The sequence below is a fragment of the Taudactylus pleione genome, unplaced genomic scaffold, assembly GCF_031769625.1.
Source record: "Taudactylus pleione unplaced genomic scaffold, aTauple2 ptg000755l, whole genome shotgun sequence".
NCBI classification, from domain to species: domain Eukaryota; kingdom Metazoa; phylum Chordata; class Amphibia; order Anura; family Myobatrachidae; genus Taudactylus; species Taudactylus pleione.
The window spans coordinates 2,196,875-2,219,484 of NW_028285157.1; the positions used below are offsets into that span (position 1 = coordinate 2,196,875).

The 22,610-nt window shown below is 43.9% G+C and overlaps 1 protein-coding gene across 2 annotated transcripts in view; it reads left to right on the top strand.

Moving 5' to 3' along the window:
* Positions 1–22,610, top strand: part of AHCYL1 (adenosylhomocysteinase like 1) — a 139,852-nt gene that overhangs the window by 78,293 nt on the left and 38,949 nt on the right. For both annotated transcript variants that reach the window (XM_088457307.1, XM_088457308.1), the window contains exons 10-11: positions 1,737–1,825; positions 20,839–20,909. In XM_088457307.1, coding sequence (XP_088313433.1) covers positions 1,737–1,825; positions 20,839–20,909 — 160 coding nt within the window. The remainder of the gene's footprint in view (positions 1–1,736; positions 1,826–20,838; positions 20,910–22,610) is intronic.

The following is a 22,610-nucleotide window of genomic DNA, read 5'->3' on the forward strand; positions in this document are numbered from 1 at the left end:
CGACGGAGTCGGCTCTGTCGTGCGCATGCGCGAGACCCGGCTAGCGACGGGCAATCCGTCGCTCCGGGTCTCGCACCAAAGGGGGCGAGCTGTCGATGTTGAGTGACAGCTCGCCCCCTTTGGTGGGCGGGCCGGGGGGGGTGGCTGCCCAAACTGAGGCGTTCCCATGAGAATGCCTGCCATTTGGGGGCGGCCCCACTGACATCACGAGTGATGTCAGTGGAGAGATTCCGGCTCTGATAGAGCCAAAATTTCTCTGGGGCTTGCGGCCACGAGACCCTACCACAAGAGTCTCGTCGCAAGCCCGATGGTCGCGATGGTCTTGACCATTGCGACCACCATCATGGCCGCTCGCAATAGCTGTGGGTGGTCACCCACAGCTATGCTAGCGGCCAAGATGCCGATCCAAAAAAAAAAAGCCCGGCCCTGATTCAGAGCGAGCGCTTTGTCAGAGTGAGTGGCTCTGAATCAGGCCCTCAGTATCATAAATTGGGCATTTGCAGAAGTATCTGAGTATCAACCTGGTTTTGCCTTTTAAATGACTGCCACTTTACAACATTGGGCAGTCTCACACAGAAATGTAATAGGCTTGAAATCCGAAGCCTGTTAAAGGGATGTGGAGCTTAATCATATATCCTATACATGAAGAGGGTAAACTTGATAAAAATAGAAATGCATGGTTTAAAGCTTGTCTTGTATTTTGTCATTTAAGTTTGACGTGTTTTATACTGCTTCTATTTTGCCTTCTCCAGGATAGTGTGCCAAAGTGCTACTGACCGTTCCAACAGCTGCAGCTATTGATATCAAAAGCTACAGCTGTCGCTTCCCTATCACCGCAGCAGGGACAGCACTGTCCCTGCTGCGGCGGATGCTTCACGCGAGATCTCGCACATGCCTAGTGGAGCCTGCCTGGAGGAGAGAAGCAGCCACACAACTACACTTTCTCATGTCCAAGCGTCTCTCCAGTTAACTGCGCATGTGCGAGCAAACAAGAGATGCGGTTGCTGGGAGACACACAGGTGGCGCATGCGAAGAACAAAGTTGAGATGCTGAACAGAGGAGACATCCATGGGATGGCGCAGATCACCGCACAGGTGATTTAGCGCTCTGTATTTAAAAAAAAATAATAGCATAGATAGATGTGTCCACATACATCTATCCTCCGTGCGCTACACATAACGTTGGACCTCTGTGTGACTCGGTAGCGCAGAGCGACTTTTTACTTTCAAATACATCTTATTCACTCAGCGATGCGAATAGGTAGCACAAGCAGCTTCTGCTGAGTAAAATGATATTCATCATGCCTATGTTCTGTGTGCGACTGCGGGTGTATCTGCATTTGAAACGATACGTTACAGCCGCTGACACTGTAGCGTAGCATTTCGCATGCAGATACACCCGCAGTCGAAAACAGAACATAGGCATACTGCTACCGAGGCACACCATGGCATAGCACGTCTAGTAGGGCTTTTTAACCTGCAAGGAGGCTATATGTTTGAGGACACATCTGTACATGCCTCCGGTAGCAGGACCCGCATTATGGAATAGCACAACCAAACAAATAATATCGTATCATACATCTGCCCCCCCCCCCCCCCCCCTGGGAGTTACAGAACATGGATATACAGTATAGTGCTAGTAACAAATCATGAGGTGACAAAAGTCAAGCAAAAATGTTCAGCCATATATTATTATAAAATAACGATTGTACATCTTTAATCTGTTTTCTTATTCAGGTTGGGAAAGGCTGTTGTGCAGCTCTAAAGGCACTTGGTGCCATCCTGCATGTCACAGAGATTGACCCAATCTGTGCCCTACAAGCATGGTAAGGAGTGATTGACCCTGATAAAAATCACATTGTTCGGCCCCCATATTCTCTTTCCAAAGATTAGAGATGATATGCATCATTAAGCCAGGGCTTGATATATTTTTCTAAAATCTAGGAGCCAGGATGACAGTGCAGGAGCCAGACTACCGTCCCCCCAAAAAAATTACAGGAGTGAGTGAGGAGCACAGCTCTGTGTGTTATTCAACTGTTATACACACTATACTAGTCCACAAAATGGTCGCAGTTGAATGGATACAGTAAAATGGAGGCCCCCTCACTGCTCTGCACAGCTCCCCTGCTCCACCCCCCACCCTCCAGTAATAACGGACCACATTTCACATAAAACAATGGTACCAGAAAGTACAACAAAACCCCCCTCCCCTCGTGGTCACACCACTATCCCTCTGAATCCGCTCCGCAATCCCTGGCCACGCATAGACCCTTCTGCCGGAGAGCTCTAATAAGCCGGAGATAGGAGACAGTAGACAGCCGGGACATACAGGAGGATCAGCGTAGACTGAGACAGACAGCAGGGATCAGAGCAGGCCAGGATGGAGAGGAGTCGTCAGTGCAGGCCGGGACGTACAGAGGCACAGTAGTCACCGCAGGCGACACTCAGCACATGCACTCCTGTGCATGATATGAACACTGCAATACTAAAGGCACGAATCTCTGCCAGAGCTGATGAGGCTCTGCTTCCTCCCTCACTGCAAAATCTAGTAGCCAGGCAGCAAAATCTGGTAGCCATGGCGACCTGGCCCCTGGGATTTGTCGAGCCCTGCATTAAGCTGCAATGTATCATTGGCTGATAAAGACTTTTGTTTAGGGGATGAGACTCTCACCCCAGCTCAACATTCTTAGTCACTCTAAAGTTCCACATGATGTTGTAATAATGTATAACTATTAAAATATTTAAATCTTTATTTATATATTACTAAAACATATTTGTTAGGGACACCAATATTGGTGTCCCTGACAAATATGTTTTTAGTATGATATAAATAAAGATTTAAATATTTTAATAGTTATACATTATTACAACATCATGTGGAACTTTAGAGTGACTAAGAATGCACCATATGGAAAAAAAAACTCTACTCTTTCTCTCTTAAGAATTACATATGTTTATTATCTCCAAAACCTTTACCAACCTTGATTAGCTTTCTTAACTTAACTACAAATAAAGACAGACACCATAGCGTGGCTAAAAAGGTCACAGCTTTTATTTATAATTGAATCAATCAACCTAACCAAGGTGGCAAAGAGACGCTGCAGACTCAGTTCTAGCTTTTAACTTACTCCAAAAACTGATGGGGGCGACTAAGACGTTCCCCTTCTAGACGCACTTAAACTGCAAGGGTCTCACTTCCCTCCTGGGCCAATCCGAGGCGTTTCGTGCAAAACCGCCCGGGTCCCCCGTGTGGAGCAGGACAAATTCGCCATGTACATCGAGGGCAAGTGCCCCCACAATTATCTTGCGTCCCATAAAGCCAGTGAGCTGCAGCGTACTCCCGCCAAAGCCAGGCCCTAAAAGAGACTGGCCCGCCACCTAAAGAAAACTACCTAAGAAAACAAATCCTATACAAACAGACTCATACCCAGAGCATTCAAATGAACACCATCATGACGGAAGAAACGTACCAAATCACCCTCCAAAAAGCCATGACTCACGACCAAACCACCAAAAGACACAACATGCTTAGTCACCGCAACGTTCACCTTCCTTCGCGTTCTGTCCAGAGCACCAAACTTTCTCACTCCTCTCCACGTCAAACGGGGCATCATCTCTGACCATACAATCTGAACGGACGGCCATCGCATGCGAATCGCATCCAAAATCTTGCGCAGTCTCACAATTAAACCAACACCTGTAAGCTGACCGACATCATTCCCACCAACATGCAGGACCAACCAGTCGGGTACTCCATATTTTGTCACAGAGGAAACAATTAGAGCCCACACAGCTTCCACACGCAAACCTCTCACTCCAATCCAACGCACCAAACGACCACCAAGTGACAAACTACCACCCCGACCCGAGACATGCTTTTCAGCCCAAAAAAATATATGAATGGCCAACTAGCCACACCTGCCCGTCTTCCTTCGCCAACACTGTAAAAGAAGAAACCCTGACTATGAGAAACCACACCAAACCTGACTATAACAACACACAGCGACTAACTAGCAGGGATGCAGAAAGGGGGGATAAAACAGGAACCCGAGTGAAGGAGAAAAACTAAAAAACCTACCCGTGAACCAAATTGGGCCAGATCATGGCTAACTGGAGGAAAAACTATAAAATTCCTTCACACCCCCAATTATTGAACGCTAGCCGTTCAACGATTGGCAGGTAAGCAACGTTTTCGGGTTATCGCAAGGTGCGCGCCTACACCTTATCGCAGCAAACATATTTCTTGTAACTCCCTGACTTCCAACGCCCCACTTTTTGAATGTCAGAAGGGGACGCCTCCGCAAGCGCCGCGCAAATGGCTGCCCCAATTCGGAACGAATGGGTGCCGTAGGCCGAATGATCCAATCCCAACTCTGCTAAACCTCGCTTAAAAACTGCAGCGAATTGAAACTTTGTGAGAGGCTTGGTATCTAAATGTACCAACCACTTAAACCCCCCAGCCGGGTTTACCATCATGTACTGAGATGCTAAATGAACTGGGCAAATATTACAATTCTGCTGGTCTGCAAGCGTTACCCATTTTCCCCTGCTAGTCTGGTCCGTTTTAGAGAAGCGAAGTTTGCAAAGCACCGCTGAATCTCTAAACACAATGTCCTTGAACAACAGCCCCGAGGAGACAGAAGCTTTATTAACCGCCACTAATTCGCTGACCCTAAAAGCACCAAAAAATGCAGCAGAAAAAGCCAAACGGAAAAGAGAAGCCTCAAACACGTCAGAAGCTACCTTCTCCATAATCCTAATCAATGCCGCCAAAAGCTGGGTGTCCACCGGCCGACGGGAATCAACACGAGCAGGAACCTCCCTAGCCCAACCCTTACGGGCCTTAGTCAAAAGGAAAGATTTGGTTGGGTCGTGTAAGCCTTTCAGGTCGCAAAAGAAGGAGATTCCTGACAGAACCGACCCCACGTAGGCCCTGGACTTCCCTTGCTGATATCTCTCCCAAACAAAGGAGGAAAGCAACTCCTTCGGGGACTTACCCTCCAAATCTGGGCGCGCGCAGTAACCGCTGCACTCCCGCCATGCAGCCGAGTATTTGCGGAGAGTTGATGGAGCGAGCGATTGCATCGCTAAAACCTCTAAGCCGGCCTGATGATCTGCCACACAAACAAGGGGCACATCAAACCAACAGCAGAAGCAAACTGTGCAAGAGCCCGAAAACGCTCAAATTGAACACGAGACAACGCATCTGCAATCTCGTTAACAACCCCTGGCACGTGACGAGCTCGGAATCAAATATTTCCCTCTAAACAACCAAAATTTAAATGACTAAGCAATCGCAAAACTAACGGAGAGGACGATCGCTGGTTATTGATGGCGTGAACCACCCCCAGATTGTCGCACCAAAAAAATTACATGCCGGTTACTAAGTCATGCTGACCAGACTTCCACGGCAACAACAATCGGAAAAAGTTCTAAGAGCAACAAATTATTTCTTCGCGCCAAACTAAAAGCAAAGCAGCAGCGCACCATTCCCCATTGAAAAAGGCACCAAAGCCAGACGATCCAGCCGCATCAGTAAAAAGTTGCAATGACCCATTTGCCACTGGAGGAGCTGGCCAAATCTGTTCACCATTGAAATGAACCAGAAACCTGGCCCAAACACGAAGATCATCTTTTATCTCTGCCGATAAACGAATATGATGATGCGGCTGTCTCGACCCAGCAGTGGCCCTCTCCAATTTTCTACAAAAAACTCTGCCCATGGGAATTATACGACAAGCAAAATTAAAGGAACCCAGCAGTGACTGAACTCCATGCAATCTAACCGTGTCTACTGCTAAGCAAGCCGCAATCTGTTCCAGCAATCTGTCCACCTTGTCCTTCGGCAACCTACAACAACCCGCAACTGTGTCTATCTCAATTCCCAAATATGATAAACGAGAAACGGGACCTTCCGTCTTGTCACGTGCAATGGGCACACCTAAAACACGAAAAAGAGACTGTGCAGAAAAGAGGTCTGCACAGACATCGCTCTCTCCTGGACCCATAAAGAGAAAGTCATCCAAATAGTGCACCACACCGGCCTGAACACACCAATGGAGAAAAGAGCTGAATCTCTTAAAATAGGCACAGCGAGCCAGCTCAACTAAACAAATAGGGGAATTCGCCTTAAGCAGCTTCTTTTGACCCCTCACTACGATCCTGGGTGGCACCAGCGAGACCCCAACGGCAATCCTTGGCACAATGTTCTCCTCCACAGAGACGACAGGAGTGTCGAAAACGACAAGACAACCCCCGTGTACATCGGGAGTCGTTAAAAGCAACACATTTACCCCTCATAACCCCGGTCACTCCCTGTTTACTGGGAGGATATCCCTTGCGAGGAGGCATCCCATCCAAGGGGGGCCGACGCTGCTGCGAGACCTCCAACCACACCTCTGCGTCCTTTGCTCCAAAAGGAATAATCATGCTACCGTCATGCTTCCGTCTAAATTGCACGTCATATTCCCGCCATGCCAAGGTCAGAGAAAAGACAAACATGTCTAGAACTAAAAAAATATATTTCACTATGTTAGCATGTTCATCTGCCCGTGCCTCCAAATAGCACGCCACGAAAACAAGCATGCCCTTCAACCAAGTGGTGAAACTACAGAAAGCATCCTCACCAATACTCCCCGCCTTTTTGACTTGACTAAAAGCCTTTTTCATATCATCGGTGAGTGAAAAGAAGTCGACAAATTTTCCTTTGCGAATTCGCCCACTCACACTTTTGCGCAAAATGAGAATAACTGCTGTGTTTGCACAATGCACTGAATCTGCACCTGCCGCTACAGTAACTGGCTCAGCAATTGCGCCTTGTGAATTCGCGCTACCTGACTTCTTGGCTAAACGCTTTGCAACCATTCTAGCTATTTTACGCGGGCGCGCAGGGGAACCAGAAGAATGAGAAGAAGAGGAAGAGTCATAAGATGACGAACAAGACAAATCATGCTCACCATCACCAGAAGGACCTGGAACCGCTTCCTCGACTTGTCCCCTCATAACGGCTGGAGGTTCGCTTGTCGGTGTCAACCCCACGCGCACAGGATCAGTGGACGCACCAAGTAACGGATCATTTGAAGGAGCATCTTCTGCCATTCCGCTACCTGTAACTGGAGTGAACTGATGAGAAACAGAGCCGGCAGGCACCGCCGCCGTAGCGGGGGGGTAGGCAATGCGAGGAGTGGGAGGAAGGGGTGGAGGTGCAGTTAATAAACGAGCCGGCGGAACCAGGCCAAGGTCAGATGACGAGGGCAAACTGCCGGAGGCTTGACTAAAAATGACAGGAAGGGGGCAGAGGCATTGAGGCTAGAGACGAATTCTGTTGTGAGCTTGTCACATACGGATAATAAAATTGCGGATGATACCCTGGGTAAGGGTAGGTTCCAAAGGTAGGCGCAGCATAGGTAGGGTAAAAGGGGGAAGTAAGAGACCACTGAGGTGGAGGGGTAAACAGGGCGAGCTACACCCGAGCTCCAGGAAGCCTGACCCCAGGAAGGGCCGGCCATTGACACGGGGTGAGCATTGTAAATAGCAGGAGGGGCACTTGTAGGAGGAAACCAAGGGGGCTGATAAGGGTTAGGGTGTAGGGCACCCATGGCCCCTGTAGCAGTTTGCCCTGTCATCCAAGGTGCAGGGGAATGCTGTGCTAGAAGTGGGCTGTGCGGCTGCATGCTTGCTAACAGGGAAAAACTACCCAAAATTGCCGCCGGGGTTAAGTTGGCCGCTGGGCCCGTCGTGCTGACCAAGCCGGCGCGGCCACCCGCCCCCCGGGGACCAAAACCTGAAGGCCGCACGTGACCCGAGCCGCTAACCGCCGGCGGGTCCAATGCAGAGTACACAGCGGGAGCCGCGAGCACTTGCGCCCCTGCTGTGGCAGCGGAAGGGTCAACTGCCGCGTGTGCCTCTCGCCGGCAAGGGGCATCCGTCGGATGCTCCCGCCGGAGCCGCATCACTGATGGTCCGAATGGGGGAAGCAGAGCAGCCTCCGAGTGGGGCTGCCAAAGGCGCGACCCCCGCCGAAACCACGGGACCCGCAAGGGGAGCCGGGGAGGACGCGGCAGTGGGAACAGCGGGAGGCGCGGCCGCTGAGGCCGCTAACATGCTGGCAGGGGTACTGGGGGGGGAAGGGAGACGCGGGGAAAGGGGGGGTGCCTGGCCACGCTGGTGGTGAAGTGAGGGGCCTGGCATAATCAGCCAGCAGACGTTGGGGGGAGCGGAGCGCTTGGGACGAGGCATGTTAAATAAATATGCTTGATGCACACAAAGTTGTACTGAAATCAGAGGGGTGATACTTAGGCTGATCCTGTTACGAGAATCCTGCAAAAGAGGCTGAACCAAATGACTACGTTCCCCTATATAGCTTGTTTTAACCACTCCCCCAAACAATATGACTGGCCCCTGGCAGCAGCTGACCACATCCACACTGAAAGACACTTACCCAGCAACAAGGCTGTCATTTAAACCCAATCCATCAGTAAAAAACAAGTAATCTTAACTCTCCTCAATCCTATTCATATTTCGTCGGCCATTCTCTTTGTTTGCAAGTTCATGTAACATGTAGATTGATTGGTAGCACCGCCCAAGTACAAGAATCCTTAAAATCCATATGCTTGAATATTAACAACAATTGAATACACTTGCTAATTCTTGGAAGAGGGATATCAAATAATAAATAATGATTGTCAATAACATATGATAATAGAGCTCAAATAATATTCCACATTCTCTGGTGCGGGATCGAATTTTTTTCAATTTACCCAGCTCAACATTCTCTGTTGCTGAGTGCAGGGATTACTGGATTGGTCAATGGCCATGGCTCAACTTTGGGCTAGTGTTAAAAGTTTGGGGTATTTTTTTAATAAATAGATGTATTGAGTTCTGTCTTTAAGTAAAATAGCCTACCTGTGTCTAGCAGCATATGAGATACACACCTCCACTCGTAACTACTTACTGTAGTATTCCATGGTTCTGGTTAACAGTTGCTTGGTACACACAATTGCAAGAAATAATGAGTTTGAAGAGACAAAATGCCTTGCAGCACCATCAGTCGGAATATAAATAAAAACTATTACCATTAGTTAGATATAGTTTCTAGTAGATGGTGCCTAACAGTATGTGAATTTTCTCCTGCGGTGAGCATCGTAAACAGATGTGCACTTTACAAGAGAGTATCCAGAAAACTAGGAAATTTATATCTGCAAAATTCAGCCTATTGTTACATGTAATCTTTATGAAATAAATATCTTTTAAAGAACTCCTAATAATATGGGACAGTCTTTGACTTCTATCTACATTGATTCTTGGCACATATTTCGTGCTTCCGTTATGAAATGCACATAGATATCACAAAAAGGGTCATTTTGAAAGTACGTACACTGTAGTTGTGGAAGCCCAATTACTACCACCTGGTAGATGGTGTAAAATTCCACCTTAACACCAGATTGTTTTTCAGGAACATAAACTCCTGCTTCTAAAACCAGGTGTAACTGTGCAAATATTGAAAATAATGAAAATCTACTGTATATTTTGCTTCTGTATTTTTTTCTGGTTTGTAAGTGATCCCCACCATGTAGTTTGATATCAAAGAACATATTTATACAATGAATAAAATACTGTCAAGGTTTTGTTTTTTAAATAGAATTTATTAGAACACCGAGCATGAACAGGAGCGCACACACACAAAAATCAGAGCCTCCCACGCAGAGAATGGCGGCATGTGATTAAGATAAAAAAATTAAATGAGAAATGCATTGAATTATAAAGCATGAAGTTCAGAATTTCGCAACCCTGTATACAATTACATATTCTATGTGAGTTATGGACAAGAGAAGGAGAGAGGTAAAAGAAAATCGGGGGGAGAAGAGGAAAGGAGAAGGGAAGAACAGTGGTATACATGGAAGAAATGGGACAGAAGTGGGTAATGAGGAACTGAGGAAGAAGATGCACATTAAAGCGAGGGAGCTGGGGGCCCACACTTTAATAAACAAATACGAGGAATCTTATGGAGGAGAGCAGACATAGTGGGCGAGTGTTTAAACTTCCAAAGAGATGTTATTAGGCAGCACTGAGAGGACATGTCTGGCAAGTCTGTTTTGGCGTTTGGACAAATCAGCGTATGGTAGTGGGAGCAAAACGTGTTTGGCAAGGAAAGTGACTGTGGAATCCAGGAGGGAATCAGGAGAGACTGAAACTCTGCCCAGAATCCCTACAGCGCTGGACAGGTCCACCAAATGTGGAAGAAGGACCCTGTATCTGAGCATCCCCTCCAACTAACAGGAGAGAGGGAAAAATGTGATGTAATAGAGTAGGGATGAAGTACCAACGAAATAATAATTTATAAACGTTCTGCTTGATGGCAGCACAGAACAAGGACTTAGCAGCAACAGAGAAAGGGCTGGATACAAATAGCCAAGAAAATCTGAGGTTTGGTGAAAAGTTTACGCACAAAAATGCGTATTGCGCAGTGCGAATTCTCCATATACAAAAAATGGTGAACTGTTTTCACCATCTCCGAGCAGGTGAAAAGTTGTGCAATATCCCTATTTTTGTTTAAAAATGTGGGGACTTGGTTCAGAACCCCTTGGGCACCCCCCCTAATGACAAAATAATTTTTTATTATGTTAATTTGGCCAATAATGAATGTAAATTTTTGGGTGAAAAAATTAAAAGTAGTGGAAAATGGGATTAAAGTAGTGGGTCAGGTATTTTTGGGGCTGTATGGATGGGACATGTGTTTTAAATATTGCAGGTGTCCTTTTTTTTTTTTAAAAGTGTATTTTTTTTGACCAATTTAACTGCAGTGTTTATTTTGTCCAAGATATATTGCTTTTTATAAATTGTCCACACTTATGCAAATATGCATATAAAAGCCATTTTACATAATTTAAGAACCCCAAATACTTTTATTAGGGTCACTAATACACTTCTAAAATGATTACCTATGTCAGTCACCTATTTTAAGGTGTACAGTCAGATTTCTCCAAATTCACCACGTGCAAAAGCTTTTTTGCGTCTTTTGTAATTGGATAGTGCGAAAAACTGAATCGGTAATATCGCACCAAAACACATGCATTACTCAGCCTTTAAGTTTTCACTTTTTCGTGTCTAATTGAATTCCCCCCCATATGTCCATCTAATACTCAGCATCTGGAGAGACTCACCCAGATCCCCCCTCCAAAAAAGCAGAGGGGGTAAGGCGAGGAGGGAACACCAGATTACACCAAAGGGGCAATAAGAGGAATTGGATCAGGAGCTATAGAATGCATTTTATTACAACGAAGCTACAAGTTCGGGAAAAGGTTCATGACTAGGTGGGTACGAGCAGAAAATGGCCAATCGGCATGTGGGGACTAAAGAATAGAGAAGGCTGCCAGAAGGAGGAGTAGAGTCAATTCAGTGTCCACCCAGGATGGGACACGGAGGTGGAGTGCCAGTGAATACATTGCACTAGGTAAGCAGCATATTAATAGTTTTTGAAATTAGTAACATCCAGACCACCCCCAGGAGAGGGGCACTAAAGAACAGAGGCATGGAGTCTTGGTCTCCTGCCCCCCATATTAGGGAAGAAATCAATGTCTGCATAAAGATGAAAACAGGGATGGGAATATGGATAGGTAGGCTTTGAAATAGATAGAGAAAGCGGGTAAGCACATTCATTTTCAGTAAATGTTAGTGCTAATAGGCCCATGCCAGACCCAAAAGACACAAATCAACTCTATAGATAAAACAATAAATTTATTACACTGTAAATAGCAAGTATAGATTCTGGTCTAAATAGACAATCAATAAACAAATATTCAGTGCATATTCATAATCTGTATGCAGAAAATTATACTAATCTAAAAACAGTAGAATAAAAAGTGAGAAGTAATAATCTCAAATTCACAATACACAATCTCATTCAAAATTATATAATATACATGCACTGGTCTGGACTTTTTGTGAAGTAGCAACTCATTTATTATTACAAAAGTAATCGGCGTCCCACCAAGGATTTATTAAGACTGGTCAAGGTTGGATACAGTACATCTGCTGAAGTGATACAGCAATACATTGTTATACGCATATGCCATTTTTTAACTCTTACTTTTACTTAAGGATTGACTGATACTAAACAACAGCTTAATCTGCATAACATTGGAGCATACAGCTGGTGCTCCTTTTATATAATTTTTTATTCTGTTTTTATTATATTAGTATAATTTTCTGCATACAGATTATGAATATACGCTGAATATTTGCTTAGTGTTTAAACCAGAATCTATACTTGCTATTTACAGTGTAATAATTTATTGTTATATCTATATAGAGTTGATGTGTCTTTTGGGTCCAGGATAGGCCTATTGGCGCTGTCATGTACTTATATATTCTTACCTTTGGGTTTAGGGTGTTGGTGGACCCCTAGGAGAGCTGCCGGCCATGATTTAGCTACAAAGAGGTGGGCGTCCTATCACTTTTCTACATTCATTTTCACTGCTTTCTCTAGGAGGCAAGGTTAGCCTTACTGGTGCGAAAAAGTGGGGAAAAGTTGAGTTTATAAAAAGAGTGAAGATGTTTGGTGATAATGGTACCCAAATATTTAAGTTAAGAGGACTGCCAGGCAAAAGGAAAATTAGGGGATAGAAGATGCTTGGTGAAGAGGAAAGGAAGAAGTCAAGGATCTAAGCCAGGATCTGTTTTGAAATTAGAAAAAGTGCCACAGAGATGAAGCTTGTGAAAGTTATGAGATAGAGACGTCCGAGGCTTAGCATTAAGCTAAAGTACATAGTCGGTGTAGTGGGAATCTTATGGTTACGGGAGCTAACCATGATCCCAGGGAAACTTGGATGAAGTCTCAGGCGGGCTGCAAGGGGTTGCTTGAGAAGAGCAAAGATTAGGGGGGGGAGGGGGCCGCCAAGTTACATATGGTAAAAGGTTCTAACAGGATGCCATTGATCAATACTTTTTAGTGTTATTTTATATATTTTAGGGATCATGCTCCAAATTTTAAAAAAGAAAACCTTATCTGAAAAAAGCCATGTCCTAAACATTACAATTTTGGGGGTGCTCAGGCACCCACAGAGCTGGCCGTATGCATACATTTATATGATTTTTTTTAAAGGAGTGCTAATTGCTCAAGATAGTATAGTGTTTTTAAGCAATTGACAAGAAGAGAGAGCATAAATCATTGTTTCATCCAAATGTGTTCAAACGCAAAGTGTAATGTAAGAGTTTCCTACCTAGCTTTCTACTTAGGAACTGTTTGGTGGATCTTCAGTCTAGACTTCCATCTTCTTTGAAAGTATCTTTGAAGGTAGAGGCAAATAAAAAAAAAAAAAAAGTGTAAAGATGGGCACATTTTGTATTTTATAGTAATTGCTTTCTTATCCTAAAATAATGAGGAAACCCCAGGTGTGTGTGACCAGTAGTTGAGAGGGTCAGGTATAAAATCAGTGAATGTAAAGTCTAAAGTACATGACTATTTTTCATTTAGGACCCTATTGCTTAATTGTTATTGTACACATTATAGACAAAAATGTACGAGGAGCATACATGCTAGCGGTTAATGAGTGGATATTAGGGAACCAACTGGCTGCATATATATTGAACAGAACTCTAACTCTGCTCCATGCCATAATGGTGGTTTTCTTGGAGACAGTAAGCTTAGGGTATTGGCAACTACCATAATAAAAGTATATTTTTAAGGTTCCCGAAGCAGCCAACAAATAACATTAAATGAGCATGGGTGGTACCAAATCGGTGTCTTCCGGCGGTTCAAATCCTGACAACAGCTGCCCGACATGGGTGAAAATCCCGATCATCCTCAGGTAAGTATTTACTAACCTAACCTCCCCCCTCTAACCCTAACCCTCCTTAGGGGTGCCTAACCCTAACCTTCCCCCAGTGCCTAACCCTAATCCCCCCTTTAAGTGCCTAAACCTAACCCCCCCCCCCCCTTCCCCGCCGCATAAACCTAAGTCCCCCGGTGGGTGCCTAACCCCCCTTCCCCTAGCCTAACCCTAACCTCCCGGGGGGGCCTAACCCTAAGTCCCCCTAAACCTAACCCTCCCCCAACCGCGGCTGTCCGCAGCGGCGCCCGGCATCACTTAGATCGGGATGCCGGGCAACGGTCTCCCGACGTCGATAAAATGACAGGCATCTAGATTTAGATGCCTGTTATTTAACCCTCGCCGGGATAAAGCAGTCAGGAAGCTGGCCGTCGGGATTACGTCCGCCGGCTACACGACTGCATACCGTGGTACCACCAGGTGGTACAGGTTGAAAGTCATTGTTGAAAATGTTATGTCAGGAAAGACCATATCTCTTCACCTGTGCTGGGAGCTGTTAGGTAGATGGGTTTTTTTGGTCATGAAAGACTAATTTGTAGAATCTAGTCTTTTTTTCTTATGGTACAACATTTTTGTTTGTTTCAATTGTATTGCCCTCTTATGCGCCCGACAGGAGCTATTCAATTGTTGCTCCTGTCGGGCGCGATCAGCTGCCAACCCACCATTTTAACTCGCAGCTCCAGGGGGGTGCGAGCTGAAATGGGCAAAGAGTGACCAGTTTGGGCGATTTTTTTCGCGATTGTGCCCAGCACTTTGGTTCGGGGGTAGCCGATGTACGTGGTTAAACCCGACCACTTTGGGCGCGATCAGCGTGAAAAGTAGTAACAATTGAATAGAGCCCCGCGATCTTCCGTAACTTTAGCCTGGAGATCCGGACTTTGAAAACAATTGAATACCGCCCATAGAGTTTATGACGTGGACTTGTGTCCTTGCTCTACTTCTTGATATACTTATTCAATTATCCCTAAATAATAAGTACTGGTTGAGTCTCCCATATCCAAATATTCCGAAACGCAGAATTTTTTTAGCATGACTGAGATAGTGAAACCTTTTGCATTTTGATGGCTCAGTGTACACAAACTTTATTTAAGGCACAAATTATCAAAATATTGTATAAAATTACCTTCAGGCTGTGTGTATAACGTGTATATGAAACATAAATTAATTTCATGTATGTACACAAACTTTGTTTGATCCACAAAATTATTGCAAATATTTATTAAAATTACCTTCAGGTTAGGTGTATATAAAACATAAATGCATTCTGTGTTTAGATTTGGGTCCCATTCACAAGAGATTTCATTAAGGTATGCAAATATTCCAAAATATGGAATATTCTGATATCCAAAATACCCCTGGTCCCAAGCATTTTGGATATGGGAGACTCAACCTGTAGTCGACAAGCCATTATTTGATATATTTGCTCTCATTGTTAAAAGTGGTTTCAGATGATCCCATCTTTCAGGCATGAGTGCCTGTGCCAGTTAATCATGAGACCCAAAATACTATAGAAATTCCGGACTAGGAAGTACATTAGTTTCTCATACTGGATGACCAGTTATGGGACTATTAATTGTTGTTGATACATGCAACAATAAATGGAAATGTTACCTGATTCCTCTTAACAGTTAGCAATAGCAAAAATAATAAGAGTGACAGTGATAGTACTTAGTGTATGTTTTGTTTTGGGAATATGACTTAATTTTTCCTGTTTTTTTTGTCTTTAAAAACTGTAATGCTGAAATAAAAAAAAGTCTTGATATAAAGATAGAAAAAAAATATTTTTTTCATTTAGTGCCCTATTGCTTAATTGTAATATGCACATTCCAGAAAAGAAAATGTATGAGGAGCAGTACAGTGGGGAAAAGTTATACAGTGAATCCATACACGCACACATTGTAAAAAAAAAAGTTATGACTTGATAAAGAATTTTAAATGTATTGGTAAAAGTAGGGGATAGTATGTAATAGTCCCAGAACAGTCCTTAATAAAATATCCTGGCATGTTGTTACTACTTTTTATTATATACAGCGCCTTGCAAAAGTATTCACCCCCCTTTGCATTTTTCATGTTTTGTTGACTCACAACCTGGAATTAAAATGGATTGTTTGAAGGTGTGTATCATTTAATTCACAGAACATGCCTACAACTGTGAAGTTGTGTTTTTTTATTCTATTGTGAATCAAACAACATTTAGGACAACATAACAGAAAAATTCAGCGTGCATAACTATTCGCCCCCCCCCCCTTAGAGTCAATACCTTGTTGAGCCACCTTTTGCGCCAATTACCGCTGCAAGTCGCTTTGGATAAGTCTCTATGAGCTTGCCACATCTTGCCCCTGGCCGAAAAGTTCAAATTTAGTCTCATCTGACCAGAGCACCTTCCTCCATATATTTGGGGAGTCGCCTACATGCCTTTTGGCAAACTCAAATCGTGTCTTCTTATTTTTATCCATAAGTAATGTTTTTCTTCTAACCACTCTTCCATAAAGCCCAGCTCTATGGAGTGTACGGCTTATTGTTGTCACATGCACAGATACACCAGTATCTGCTGTGGAACTCTGCAGCTTCTTCAGGGTTACCTTTGGTCTCTGTGCTGCCTCTCTGATTAATGCCCTCCTTGCCCGGTCTGTGAGTATTGGTGGGTGGCCCTCTCTTGGCAGGTTTGTTGTGGTACCATGTTCTTTCCATTTGATGATGATGGATTTGATGGTGCTCTGGGTGATCATCAAAGATTTGGATATTTTTTTTTATAACCCAAAACAGAATTGTACTTCTCAACAACTTTGTCCCTGACTTGTTTAGAGAGCTCCTTGGTCTTCATGGTGTGATGCCTCTTGCTTAGTGGTGTTGCAGCCTCTGGGGCCTTTCAGAAAAGGTGTGTTTATACTGACAAATCATGTGACACTTAGATTTCACACAGGTGGACTTCATTTCACTAATTATGTGACTTCTAAAGGTAATTGGTTGCACCAGAACTTTTGAGGGGATTCACAGCAAAGGGGGTGATTACACATGCCAATTTTCAGAGTTTTATTTATAAAGATTCTTTTTTATATATATTTTTCTCATTTCACTTCACCAATTTAGACTATTTTGTGCAGATCCATCACATAAAATTCAGATTAAATAAAATTAATAAATTACCAGTTGTAATGTAACAAAAAATTTAAAAAGCCAAGGGGGGTGAATACTTTTGCAAGGCACTGTATGTTGCATACTGGGAGCACACCTGTTTCAGTAGCTATGAAGAAAGTTCTTCACACAAAGGGTATCTTTTTTTTATAAAATGAGTTTTAACCTTGTAAAACCCTGATTCGCTTATCACATCTGCAGTAGTCACCATCTCGATTCACTAAGACATACAATTCATCCAGAAAGTATTCACAGCGCTTCACTTTTTCCACATTTTTTTTATGTTACAGCCTTATTCCAAAATGGAATAAATTAATTTTTGTCCTCAAAATTCTACACACAATACCCCCATAGTGACATGTAAAAAGTTTTATTTAGACTTTTGCAAATTTAATTAATCCACTGATCATCCTTGAGATGTTCCTACAGCTTAATTGGAGTCCACCTGTGGTAAATTCAGTTGATTGGACAAGATTTTGAAAGGCATACACCTGTCTATATAAGGTCGCACACTTGACAGTGCATGTCAGAGCACAAACCAAGCATGAAGTCCAAGGAATTGTCTCTAGACTTCCGAGACAGGGTTGTCTTGAGGCACAAATCTGGGGAAGGGTACAGAAAAATATCTGCTGCTTTGAAGGTCCCAATGAGCACAGTGGCCTCCATCATCCATAAATGGAAGTAGTTCGGAATGACCAGGACTCTTCCTAGACTTGGCCGGACGTCTAAACTGAGCGATCGGGGGAGAAGGGCCCTAGTCAGGGAGGTGACTAAGAACCCGATGTTCACTCTGTCAGAGCTACAGCATTCCTCTGTGGAGAGAGGAGAACCTTCCAGGAGGACAACCATCTCTGCAGCAATCCACCAATCAGGCCTGTATGGTAGAGTAGCCAGACGGAAGCCACTCCTTAGTAAAAAAGCACATGGCAGCCCGTCTGGAGTTTGCCAAAATGCACCTGAAGGACTCTCAGACCATGAGAAACAAAATTCTCTGATCTGATGAGACAAAGTTTGAACTCTTTGGCGTTATGTTTGGAGGAAACCAGGCACCGCTCATCACCAGGCCTACCGTGAAGCATGGTGGTGGCAGCATCATGCTGTGGGGATGTTTTTCAGCGGCAGGAACTGGGAGACTAGTCAGGAGAGAGGGAGGGAAAGATGAGTGTAGCAATGTACAGAGACATCCTGGATGAAAACCTGCTCCACAGTGCTCTTGACTTGAATCCGATTGAACATCTCTGGAGAGATCTGAAAATGGCTGTGCACCAACGCTTCCCATCCAACCTGATGGAGCTCGAGAGTTGCTGCAAAGAGGAATGGGCAAATTGCCCAAAGATAGGTGTGCCAAGCTTGTGGCATCATATTCAAAAAGACTTGAGGCTGTAATTGCTGCCAAAGGTGCATCAACAAAGTAAGTACTGTGTTGGAATTAGGCTGTAACAAAGCAAAATGTGGAAAAAGTGAAGCGCTGTGAATACTTTCCGGATGCACTGTACATATCCCCCCCTACAAATACGTGCATCTGTCAAAAATATATCTTTTTTTTTTATAAAGAGTTATTTATATAGTGCACACAGTGCTTTACAGAGAATATTTGGTCATTCACATCAGTCGCATAGAAAGTAAGCATATTATACAGTCAGGTGCATAAATATTGGGACATTGACAGAATTTTCATATTTTGGCCTCTATTCACCACCACAATGGCTTTGAAATGAAACAAACAAGATGTGCTTTAACTGCAGACTTTCAGATTTAATTTGAAGGTAATTACATCCAAATCAGGTGAACGGTGTAGGAATTACAACGGTTTCTATATGTGCCTCCCACTTTTTAAGGGGCCAAAAGTAATGGGACTGTCAACTCAAAAATCTATTTCATGGACAGGTGTGGGCTATTCCCTCGTTATTTCATTATCAATTAAGCAGGTAAAAGGTCTGGAGTTGATTCTAGGTGTGACATTTGCATTTGGAATCAGTTGCTGTCGACTCTCAATATGATATCCAAAGAGCTGTCACTATCAGTGAAGCAAGCTATCATTAGGCTGAAAAATCAACACAAACTCATCAGAGAGATAGCAAAAACATTAAGTGTGGCCAAATCAACTGTTTGGAACATTCTTAAAAAGAAAGAACTCACCCGAGAGCTCAGCAACACCAAAAGACCCGGATGACCACGGAAAACAACTGTGGTGGATGACAGAAGAATTATTTCCCTGGTGAAGAAAAACCCCTTCACAACAGTTGGCCAAATCAAGAACACTCTCTCCAGGAGGTAGGTGTATATGTGTGAAGGAAAGGAACTGCTCATGATCCAAAACATACCACCTCATCAGTGAAGCATGGTGGTGGTAGTGTCATGGCGTGGGCATGTATGGCTGCCAATGGAACTGGTTCCCTTGTATTTATTGATTATATGACTGCTGACTAAAGCAGCAGAATAAATTCTGAAGTGTTTCGGGCAATATTATATGCTCATATTCAGTCAAATGCTTCAGAACTCATTGGACGGCGCTTCACAGTGCAGATGGACAATGACCCGAAGCATACTGCAAAAGCAACCAAAGAGTTTTTTAAGGCTAAAAAGTGGAATGTTATGCAATGGCCAAGTCAATCCCCTGACCTGAATCCGATTGAGCATGCATTTCACTTGATGAAGACAAAACTGAAGGGAAAATGCCCCAAGAACAAGCAGGAACTGAAGACATTTGCAGTAGAGGCCTGGCAGAGCATCACCAGGGATGAAACCCAGCGTCTGGTGATGTCTATGCGTTCCAGACTTCAGGCTGTAATTGCCTGCAAAGGATTTGCAACAAAGTATTAAAAAGTGAAAGTTAGATTTAGGATTGTTTAGTTTGTCCCATTACTTTTGGCTTCTTAAAAAGTGGGAGGCACATATAGAAACCGTTGTAATTCCTACACCGTTCACCTGATTTGGATGTAATTACCCTCAAATTAAATCTGAAAGTCTGCAGTTAAAGCACATCTTGTTTGTTTCATTTCAAAGCCATTGTGGTGGTGAATAGAGGCCAAAATATGAAAATTCTGTCAATGTCCCAATATTTATGCATCTGACTGTACCTGCAGCTTTGCAGCTTTGTAAATTATTATTTAAAGAACATGGTTTACCTGTAAATGTAATTTTGTTCCAGAAACAGACTAATAACTAATACCCCTTTTACACCTAAATTCTGGGTCTGACCCGGAGTTGAAACAAAGTTCCTATCCGGATCAGACCCGGAATTTTGCCGGCGCCCGAGTCAGCGCCGCTCACACCGCAGTCGGGTCTGCATAGACCCGGCTTTTGCGGAGTGAAAGTGGACGCTTGGAGATGACGTCATCTCCAAGCGTCACTGAAGCCGGGCCAATCGGCCTGCTAGCAGCGCACTCCAGGTCTTCGTGACCCGGAGTGCGCTGTTCCCATAGCAGGGTTTCAAGGGCTACGCCCGTGTTAAACCCTGCTAGTTACCTGGGTTGGATTGCCGGGTCACTCGACCCGGCGATCCAACCCTCTCCCCTTTTACACCAGGGAGCTGCCCGGGTTAACCCTTCAAAAACCCGGGTTTTAGCTCCGGTGTAAAAGGGGTATAAGTGAGGGAATGACAGAACTACACCAATAGCTGCCTTAATTTCTAGCTTTGAGGTTTATAAACAAACTCCTCTCCCAGTTTGCAGTACCGCAAAATATATTTTTCAGTCACTGTGATTACCTGCAAATTGGAGATTGTTGTGGCAATCAAAAGCTATAAATTGCATTCAGAAAGTGAAAATGATTTTCTTTATACCAATTGACTTCATGTTATTACTTTTCTTTTTATGTATTTATTGTCTCAATGTTTGTGCTCTCAATTTGCATTATGTCTCTTTCCAATATAGCATGGAAGGTTTTCGTGTGGTGAAACTGAATGAAGTTATAAGACAGGTGGATGTGGTCATCAGTTGTACAGGTAACCAGGTATATGAAAACTGGGATTTTTGGGAAACAGACTGTAGACTGATATATTCCATAACCACAAAAAGGCATAAATACATTTTTAACCCAGTATGCACATTGACTCTGCTATATATCGCTGTGCTCTACATTAGTACTCTCTTTCTGTACATTTGACATAATCAGCATTAGTCGGAGTCACGTGATATGTGACAATATATAAACCTTTTTTACGCATTTTGTTATAGCAGTGTTTAATATCTATGTAGCTTCTAGATAATTTTACATATAGTACATACTAAGTTCTGTTCCCAAGTTAAAAAAGGGAAGGTTATTGGAATCATTGGGAAGTTCTCTGGTTAACTCTGTTTGCTATCAGTGATTATTTTTGGGTGTTCATGTAATTTGGGCTCTAATATTTGGGTCCACCTTATTGTGACACGAGGTCAATTGCACTGCAGTTCTTCCGGGTCCCAGGTAATATAAATTGAATTAAATTATATACCAACTCAGACATATGTTAAGGAATTGATTTATGGATTGTGAACTGGGAGTAAACATTTAGATTTATGACTATGATTATGATCTTGGGCTAAATACCTGTATTTGTTTTTTAGGCATGTGACCCACATTAATGTACCTAGAATTAATTGTGCAAAAATGAACAAAGCTTAAATTACCTGTGCTGATTGAATTGGAACATAAAGGAAATGAAAGGGCTGAAGCCACTTATCTTCAGTCGTAATCACATTCAAGATATATCTTGGTCACACACAGTCTCCTCCCAGTGTATAGTTTAGCAAATAGTCCCTTCCACCACAGCATAGAATATATCACTCCACCATTATAGTGATCACACTCTGAGCACTTTCCATCATATATATCAGTCCCTACTGCCTACACTTAATTTCGAGCCAGGGTTCACACTCACTAAGTCTATGTACTAAGCCTTGGAGATAAAGTGGATGGAGATAAAGTACCAACCAATCAGCTCCTAATTGTCACTTTACAGGCTGTGTTTAAAAAATATATTATCCCAAGTGAAGGGAGAAAATGGAGGATTACCGAAGCACAGGATATGTATGTGTGTCATAGAGGTTACGTATTATCCACAGTGTTAAGATAATAAAGCCCATTACGGGTAAGAAAATTCATACACTGGAGGTGCTCCCATGGGTATGCAATCGGGAAGCCGACTGCCTAAATACCGGCAGCCGGCTTCCCGACTGTCATATCCCGGCAAGGGTGAAATGCATTTCCCCGACTCCGGAAGACCGGCGCCCGGCATCCCGATCGTAGTGATGCCGGGCGCCGTGGGGGGGGAGGGTTAGGTTTAGGGCTCCCGGGGGGGACTTAGGGTTAGGCACTCCCCGTGAGGGTTAGGGTTAGGCACCCCCCCCCCAGGGGACTTAGGTTTAGGCAGCGGGGAAGGGGGTGGTAAGGGTTAGGCACCCCTAAGGAGGGTTAGGGTTAGGGGGGTTAGGTTTGTAGATACTCACCTATCCACGATCGGGATTTGAAGCGCTGTCGGGCTTCCGCTGCTTCGAACTCTGCTCATGTCGGGCTGCCGCTGACGGTACATGTGGCCGGCGGTATTTCATACCCATTCCGCTCCCATGAGAGTAAAAGCTCAAAGTGAAATCTGTGCCTAATCAATTATTAGCAATTGTCTGGAAAGATAGATTTGAAAGCACAGACTGTACTTTTTGGACCTGGA